This window comes from Coregonus lavaretus (genome assembly GCF_964263955.1).
Source record: "Coregonus lavaretus genome assembly, chromosome: 4".
Classification (NCBI taxonomy): domain Eukaryota; kingdom Metazoa; phylum Chordata; class Actinopteri; order Salmoniformes; family Salmonidae; genus Coregonus; species Coregonus lavaretus.
The window spans coordinates 58332417-58341951 of NC_139991.1; the positions used below are offsets into that span (position 1 = coordinate 58332417).

Sequence of the window (9535 nt, forward strand, 5' to 3'; positions counted from 1 at the left end):
ACAACATTGTGTCTGTGTGTCATTTTACGCAGGAAGATGTTTCTGATTTGATTTGAAGACTTGTGGGAGAAAGAACGTTTCAGCACTCAAAATGGGATGCTGGATAAAGAACTCAATGCGCTCACCTACAACCCAGACTCCTCTACTGCCTCCTTTCAACTATACAGTTGGACATTTGGGCTATTGGTATCTTGATTATTGAAAGTCTTATTTTATACACACTTCGTTGAGTTATAGTATAATTTATCAGTGTGAGCATGTACAGGTAACTGACTGCCAAAATAAAGGAATCACCAACATTACATTTCTTAATAGGGCTTTGGGCCACCACGAGCCAGAACAGCTTCAATGCACCTTGGCATAGATTTTACCAGTGTATGGAACTCTATTGGAGAGAAGTGACACCATTCTTCCACTAGAAATTCCAGCATTTGGTGTTTTGTTGATGGAAACGCTGTCTCAGGTGCCGCTCTAGAATCTCCCATTAGTGTTCAATTGGGTTGAGATCTGGTGATGGAGACAGCCATGGGATATGGTTTACGTCGTTTTCATGCTCATCAAACCAATCAGTGACCACTCGTGCCTTGTGGATGGGGCATTGTCATCCTATGGTAAGCCATGGTAGCTAAAATAATGGCCTGTCCAGCATTTTTATGCATGACCCTTAATTCATTTAGGAACCACACCTGTGGAAGCACCTGCTTTCAATATCCTTTGTATCCCTCATTTACGTGTTTCCATTATTTTGCCAGTTACCTGGCTGTAACCATTTTGTCATGTGCAATTGTAAAAGAAGAAAATATGGAGTTTATGTTTTTATTAAAAACAAGACAAAGGGCAATTGGATCGACTTCTGACACCAACTGATACGTGTTTACAAATCACCTAAAACATATTATTTTAAAAATAATCTGGGAGAAAGGACAGGAGGTATGCCCACAACTTCAAAGTTGTAGACAACATCAGGAGACTCGATAACGTTGTTGTTCAATAATAATTTAACCATCTACTAAATGTAAATCAGACAAGTGTACAATTCAGAATATTTAGGATGTTCAAAGAGTCATCCGTCAATCGTGAAAAAGCAAATATGTAGCAGATCTTGGTCTACGATCTTCTATTTGCATGGGATGACAGGTATTACCATAGAAATAGTAGTACAGGTGTGGTACAGGTAGTACCATAGAAATAGTGGTACAGGTGGTACCATAGAATGCCATTCTATTTCTATGGGTGATACTCCCTCCCCTGCTCACTCTGACATCCAGAGCTTGAAGGTGCGGTCGTAGGAGCAGGTGGCGATGAGCTGTCCGTCAGGGGACATGTCCACGCCCATCACCTTGCCCTCGTGGCCTGCCAGGGTCTTCAGGGGGGACCAGCCCGGGTGGGTCCACACCTTGGCTGTGTTGTCATAGGCCCCGGTCAGGAGGAAGTGACCGTCAATGGCTAAGAGAGGAACAGATGGAGAGGGAAATGCGAGCACAGAAATATTGCAACCAGTTATAACAGTCCATAACTAGCTGCTAAACCTTTTACCATGTGACCTTTGAAAATAATTGAGATATTCGTTGGCATGAAAATGTGCAAAGGGTTACCTATATATGCCATTATAGGGTCAATCAAGTATTTACAGTTCATATGCTGGATCAATCCAAATGAAGTTAAAGGGATATTTTGGGATTTTGGCAATGAGGCCCTTTATCTACTTCCTCAGAATCAGATGAACTCATGGATACCATTTTTATGTCTCTATCCAGTATGAAGGAAGTTAGAGGTAGCTTCGCGAGCCAATGCTAACTAGCATTAGCGCAATGACTGGAAGTTTATGGGTATCTACTAGCATGGACAGAGACATGAAAATTGTATTCACGAGTTCATCTGACTCTGGGGAAGTAGATAAAGGGCCTAATCGCCCAAATCCCAAAGTATCCCTTTAAGGTGCAATTAATAAGTAAAGGAGGTAGCCTCTGGGACGTGGAAAAACTCACGTTGGAATTTGATGGAGGACACCAGGTTCTGATGGGAGGGGATGGTGTAGATGCACTTCCTGTGACGCAGGTCCCACACCTTACAGGTGTTATCCCCACTTCCTGTTGCTGCATGGTAGCTAAACAGAGGAGAAGATGGTTTCAATACTGGACCTACAAACACACACTCTCAGGCTTATCATCATCAATAAGTAGGGCCAGGAGTTTTTCCTACCAGAGTTTCTCCTACCGTAGTTATAGATCACATGGTCAGGATTATCTGGTCTTATCCATAAGATATCAATAACACAGTATCTCCCATGTCATTTACCCGTTGGGAGAGAAGTCGATGCTGTAGATCTCTTTGAGGTGGCCCTCCAGGAACATCACACAGCGCCCGGTCCGAAGGTCCCAAATACGCCCAAACGAATCCAGACCCCTGAGAAAGAGAGATTAATATTGTGTACCGAGGCAAACTAGGATTCAACCAACAGTCCTGTAGATGAGAGGTGAATAGTGATCTGTAATTCCTTCTACTGTATATCAATTGGGCTGACTGACTTGCACCATTCAAGACTCTTTACAACAATAGCGTAGATCTGTACACAAACACATCAGCTCGTGTGTCACATGGAGCCAGTTGCATCTGCCTTAATTTAATTTAGGTTATAACATCACAGAACAAGCTACTAAACCTTCTCAGTCCTCCATATTGCTCAGGCAGTAGATTGAGTTGATTATATGCATGAGATCAATGAGATCAAGGTGCACTGAGAGAGTTGGGAAGTGAGTGTATGTAAGGCAGCAGGTTATTAAGAGGGGATATGAAGGGAATATCCCTGTATGATTCAAGTCCAGCCAGCCACTGAAAGGCTCTTTGTTCTGCCAAGCTTCTAATTGAGATAACTGGGTGGACATCTACTGGCCTTCATTAAACAGACCATTGAACCACAGAATCAGACCATTGTTTTACTACAGCCCCCCATCCCCTTCTATAGGCCAAATATAGATCTGCTCTGATTAAAGCCTTTTCTAGCTAATGTTTTTCGTTTTGGAGATGACACTGAGATCCAAGTTATCTGAAGGTCTGATGTAGAAATAATGGGATAATACTCTACAAAAGAGACCAGCCACTCACTTGATTTGCTGGCAACACATTGCAACAGGATGTGCAGAGACAAGCAACAGACAACACAAAAATGTACGTTTTTTTAAAGTTTCAGAGATATCTTCGGTATCTCCAATAATAACGTATTGTAAACAAATATTGACAATTGACATAGACTTTCATAGCATTTCCAGTGAGATCTTACCCAGTGCCTGCCAAAGAGCCGTCAGGATGGAAGTGCAGGTCGTGGACTCCTTTACTGTGTCCCTCCTGGTGCAGGATCTCCTCCTGGGCCTCCAGGTCCCACAGCCTCCAGGAGTTGTCATAGCTGCTAGGGAGAGGGGACAGAGAGAATTAAGCCCCACTTCAGATTCAATTCAAATGACACAAGTCTGACCAGAGTAACATATATATGTCCCCTGTAGCTCACTTGGTAGAGCATGGTGCTTGCAACGCCAGGGTTGTGGGTTCGTTTCCCACGGGGGGCCAGTATGAAAAATGTATGCACTCACTAACTGTAAGTCGCTCTGGATAAGAGTGTCTGCTAAAATGACTAAAATGTAAAAATGTAAATACATATGGCTAAAGTTGAGACATTTGGTGCAAGTGACCATGTTTTGGTTTTATTGTATTGCCTTGATCGGCCATTCGGAAAATGATAGAACAAGACAATTTAAAGAATGTTTAAAAATAAATTCACCCACCAGGTGGTGCCCAGGAAGCGTCCAGAGGGGTGCCAGGCTACTCGTGCTACCCTCTGGGAGTGACCCTCGATGTCAGCTACAGGCTCATCCCTGCAGAGAGAGGGGTTACCATGGTTACAACACATCAACATGCATTTTAAATCACCACCATTAATTTCACCAGCTCAGTGAGCTACTGTTGATGATAAGATTTGGAAAAAAACATATACTGCTTTTGTCAACCCTCTCCATTTATTCCTGAATCTTATTTTATAAAACTTTAGGTAGTTTCCCTCATTTGACAGACAGAGATAAAGACAGACATACAGTATGATATCAACCAGAGCAGACCTGTCCAGACTCCAGAGTTTGACGGAGCCGTCGGCAGCACAGGAGGCCATGTTAACATCAGAGTCGTCCAGAGTCAGAGTGGCCTGAGGATGGAAACAGATGGCCCCCACGTGGGTGTTGTGGCCTGAGGATAGGGAAAGAGAAGAACTATTATCATTATCATTCAGGATAGGGCTGGGCGATATGGCCAAAATAGCATATCACAGTATAAAACATTTTTAAAAGGACAGTATGACGGTATTTAATGTTTTTGAATAATAAAAGTTCCAAATTGTATTCATGAGTAGTCTGTGAGCCTAGGTGGCAACACATACTATGAGATTATTTTTTATATTTTACCCCCTTTTCTCGATCTTCTCATCGCTGCAACTCCCCAAGGGTCCGGAGGCGAAGGTCGTCCTCCGAAACATGACCCGCCAAACTGTGCTTCTTAACACCCTCCCGCTTAACCCGGAAGCCAGCCGCACCAATGTGTTGGAGGAAACACAGAGGTCAGTCTGCAGGCGCCCGGTCGGCCACAAGGAGTCGCTAGAGCGCGATGAGCCAAGTAAAGCCCCCCCGGCCAAACCCTCCCCGAACCCGGACGACGCTGGGCCAATTGTGCGCCGCCCTATGGGACTCCCGATCACGGCCGATTGTGACATAGCCCGGGATCGAACCCGGGTCTGTAGTGACGCCTCTAGCACTGCGATGCAGTGCCTTAGAGTGATGCGCCACTCGGGAGGCCCCATTCCACGTGATTTCAATGGGTCTTCATTCTGATTGTTTTATACTGTTCAAAAAAATCTGCATTTTCATCAATTTCTGCATTTGTTTCACTCATTTGAGATCACTTCCACGTAGGGCTGCATGACATGTACAAACAATCTAGGCCTTATTATTAACCAAACGTTTCAATTCGATTTGACTTGCAATTTAGAGCAAAACACTTGGGTTAACTGTTGGAATCATGGAAATAGAATGATTATTTTAATTCTATTATGCATATATATTTTCAGAATGTGGGGGGGGTCTACACCGTCACTGGTATTATCAGGCTGTATAGCTAATTACTTTTGCTCTGACTGATTAGCATTAGTGGCTAACAGGATTTCGGGCCAACTTGCTAAGAAATGACAAACTAGCTGTTTGCAGATGTAAGAAACACAAACTAATAGTGTAATTATAGAATGTTAGTGAATTTATATTAAGAAGCAAAGTGAAAACACCATCATTGTCATCAACATTGTTGCATGTGCTACATTGACCATGCAGACTGAACGCAAGTGTCTCTCGTGGTCGAGGAACAACAAAATGCGCTCCTTGAGTGACGGGGGCGGGGCCGGGCTAGGTCTGCGTACAAAGCGGCATGGAGAGAGAAAGCGCGGATAGAGATGACTCAAGTAGCGAAGTAAACTATAAAAATGGACGTTACACACAGCGTAACACATTTAACAAACCAAACATTCAAATACCGTTATAGAAGGTAAAGTAAAAACCCAAACCGGTCCGTGCATCAATACCATACCGGTATATCGTAAAATACGGTATACCGCCCAGCCCTAATTCAGGACTTCAGAAGTAAAAACAAAGAGTAATTGCAATGCAATGGATAAGAAAGGGTAAAATGATTTGAGAAAAATAAGAGATACTTCTTACCCCGAAGAGTACGGATAAGGGTGCAGTCTGGAACATTCCACAGTTTACACAGGCCACTCCTAGAGAGAAAAAAACAAGTCAGGAAGACAAGGACATTTCTTCTAACAAATGCTTATTTGATGGCTAAATGGATATAGAACCCCATCAAGACCATTGCTGTCTGTGCAGTGCAATGGGAGGAGACTGAGGGACTCACCAAGATGCAGTCACAAGCATTTTGGAGTTAGGGCTAAACTGGCAGAAGGATATAGGTCTGTCGTCACCGATTTGACTGCAGAAGTTACTCAGGTTCTGAGTGGGCAGAGAAAATTATGATATTCTACAACTGTTTTTCACAAACAAGACAGGTTCTTGAATTCTTCTGGAGACTTTGATGGAGGACGTACCCTGAGGGTCTTGTGAAGTTCTTGCGTTCGGACTGTTCGTGTGGATTCTGGAATCTCCCTGTGAGCTCTGGCGTCCTCTAACCTCTTCACAGCCCTGTTGAGACATCACACACATGCTACTTCCTGACAACCATTGAAACTGTCATTGTCATCATGGTCACTATGGTCTAATATTAGAATCAAGCTGTACCGTGTTCCTGTATGGCTCAGTTGGTAGAGCATGGCGCTTGTAACACCAAGATTGTGGGTTTGATTCCCTGAGCCACCCATATGTAACAATGTATGCATGCATGACTAAGTCGCTTTGGATAAAAGCGTCTGCTAAATGGCATATATTATTATATTACCTGGGCAGAGAGTATCTGGCCAACCATAGCCTTGCCTCCTTCAGAGTGGTCGGTCCCTCGTGGTACCACGTCTGCTGACACTGAAACACATGGACAGGAGAATATATAAATGTGTGTGTTTATCTCCATATTGAATGAATACAGTGTAAAAGTTGTAGTAGTGAGAGAAAGATATAGGAGAGTCAAGCTACAAATCATACCTCCTCTTGGGAACGTTTGGATCTCTCATCATCCTTCTTAGATTTCTTTAGTGCATCTGGGCCCACTACAGAAAGGATATTCCTCAGCCTGGAAAAGAAATAACAAAATCAGGGAGGGCAAGAGAGAGGTTGAGCAAAGGTTAGAGGTGGATATAATGCATGCCAAATATAACTTTAGATAGGGTGTTTTCAAGCAGAAAGACAATACCTCAAAACTGCAGTTTTAATTGGTAAATGAACGGGGTTGACATGTTGTAAAAGCATCAGAGAATCTTCAGAGGGTCTTTAATTGTTGATCCACACATAAAAATATTAGAAGGGGAGGACAGAACCATGCTTGTGTGACTCACCTCTCTCGTCTCTCAGCAGGCCCCTCACCAAACAGTGTGATTGGCTCCCCAAGGGCCCGTAAGCAAGCTTTGACCTCTGCATCGTCTGTGGATACTGTGATCTGTCTCGCTCGCTTTCTGCGCTCAAAGTCTGCCAATACCTCAGACTGGCGCTCACTCACGTGCTCCTCAAGCTCAAGGGACTCACCTGAGGGGATAAAGAGAGAAAGTAAGTTGACTTAATAGAGACACACATACAGTACCAGTCAGAAGTTTGGACACCTACTCATTCAAGGGTTTTTCTTTATTTGTACTATTTTCTACATTGTAGAATAATAGTGAAGATATCAAAACTATGAAATAACACATATGGAATCATGTAGTAACCAAAAATGTGTTAAACAAATCAAAATATATTTTAGATTCTTCAAAGTAGCCACCCTTTGCCTTGATGACAGCTTTGCACACTCTTGGCATTCTCTCAACCAGCTTCACCTGGAATGCTTTTCCAACCATCTTGAAGGAATTCCCACATATGCTGAGCTGCTTTTCCTTTACTCTGCGGTCCAACTCATCCCAAACCATCTCAATTGGGTTGAGGTTTGGTGATTGTGGAGGCCAGGTCATCTGATGCAGCACTATCACTCGTCTTCTTGGTCAAATAGCCCTTACACAGCCTGGAGGTGTGTTGGGTCATTGTCCTGTTGAAAAACAAATGATAGTCTCACTAAGCGCAAACCAGATGGGATGGCGTATCGCTGCAGAATGCTGTGGTAGCCATGCTGGTTAAGTGTGCCTTGAATTCTAAATAAATCACTGACAGTGTAACCAGCAAAGCACCCCCACACCATCACACCTCCTCCTCCATGCTTCACGGTGGGAACCACACATGCAGAGATCATCCGTTCACCTACTCTCCGTCGCACAAAGACACGGCGGTTGGAACCAAAAATCTCAAATTTGGACTCATCAGACCAAATCGTGTTTCTTGGCCCATACAAGTATCTTCTTTAGTCGTGGTTTCTTTGCAGCAATTCGACCATTAAGGCCTGATTCACGCAGTCTCCTCTGAACAGTTGATGTTGAGATGTGTCTGTTACTTGAACTCTGTGAAGCATTTATTTGGGCTGCAATTTATGAGGCTTGTAACTCTAATGAACTTATCCTCTGCAGCAGAGGTAACTCTTGGTCTTCCTTTCCTGTGGCGGTCCTCATGAGAGCCAGTTTCATCATAGCACTTGATGGTTTTTGCAACTACACTTGAAGAAACTTTTAAAGATCTTGACATTTTCCGGATAGACTGACATTCATGTCTTAAAGTAATGATGGACTGTAGTTTCTCTTTGCTTATTTGAGCTGTTCTTGCCATAATATGGGCTTGGTCTTTTACCAAATAGGGCTATCTTCTGTATACCACCCCTACCTTGTCACAACACAACTGATTGGCTCTAACACATTAAGAAGGAAATAAATTCCACAAATTAACAAGGCACACCTGTTAATTGAAATGCATTCCAGGTGACTACCTCATGAAGCTGGTTGAGAGAATGCCAAGAGTGTGCAAAGCTGTCATCAAGGCAAAGGGTGGCTACTTTGAAGAATCTAAAATATATTGATTTGTTTAACACTTTTTTGGTTACTACATGATTCCATATGTGCTGTTTCATAGTTTTGATGTCTCCACTATTATTCTACAATGTCGAAAATTGTAAAAATGAGTAGGTGTGTCCAAACTTCGGACTGGTACTGTACATGTGACTGCAACCATAAACAGTAATGGTATACTGACCACTGGAGATGTTGATGTTGCCAGCCTCGATGCCTGCTTTGACAGAATCTTTGCCTGACCCAGAGGACTCTCGTCCCAGCCTCTCCCTCTCCTTCTCCTCCAGACTGCCATAGAAAATCCTGGTCTTCTTCACCAGCGGTGCTTCATCATCGTCAGACATCTCTGGTCTTTATGTCTGGTCCCACTGTTCACCACAATGAATGATACTGTCCTGGAGTAGACAATAGCCACACAGAGATATGAATAAATGGAATGAGAACTTGATAGCCAACCACCTAAATCTAATGATGCAAAGTGTGTAGCTTGCTAACTAGCAATTTGCTAACCAACAATAGACAACTCCCTAATCAGTAAATCAAATGGCTAGGATGCATTGACAAAATCATGGGAGTTTGTAAAGTACTGTCTTTACACAACAGTACGTTGACATAGCCTAACTAGCTAACGTTAGGTAACCTAAATACACACTCAGCAGTTTGCCAAAAGCATAACCAAATAGACAAAATGTTCAACATTTACGGTGATTAATTTACCTGTATTTTAGTATCGGGTTTGAAATAACAAAGCAATTACAAAAGAACCGTAACCAGGTAGCAAAATCAAAACACAAAAGTGGTAGCCGGTTCACGTTGTATTGCTGTACGAGCACAGGAAGTTGTCTATAGAAAAAGTGGGTTTAACATTTCTGTTTTTACATTTGAATAAATTTGCAAACATTTCAAAAAACCTGTTTTCGC

The 9535-nt window shown here is 42.9% G+C and overlaps 1 protein-coding gene across 4 annotated transcripts; it reads right to left on the reverse strand.

Annotated features, from left to right (window-relative positions):
- Positions 1–802: 802 nt before the first annotated feature.
- Positions 803–9447, reverse strand: LOC311128087 (U4/U6 small nuclear ribonucleoprotein Prp4-like). Of its 4 annotated transcripts, none has more exons than XM_084160054.1 (14): positions 9332–9447; positions 8799–9009; positions 7031–7217; positions 6681–6768; positions 6481–6560; positions 6134–6227; positions 5944–6038; positions 5748–5806; positions 4110–4233; positions 3780–3869; positions 3281–3403; positions 2299–2406; positions 1989–2107; positions 803–1446 (listed from the first exon to the last, which is right to left on the reverse strand). In XM_084160054.1, the coding sequence occupies exons 2-14, from the start codon at positions 8956–8958 to the stop codon at positions 1253–1255; spliced, it is 1521 nt and encodes a 506-aa protein (XP_084016180.1). In that variant the 5' UTR covers positions 8959–9009; positions 9332–9447; the 3' UTR covers positions 803–1252. The 4 variants fall into 4 exon arrangements, with proteins under 4 accessions (XP_084016180.1, XP_084016178.1, XP_084016179.1 ...); XM_084160052.1 differs by having other exon boundaries at positions 3281–3406; XM_084160053.1 differs by having other exon boundaries at positions 3281–3406; positions 9372–9438.
- Between the last annotated feature and the right edge of the window lie 88 nt (positions 9448–9535).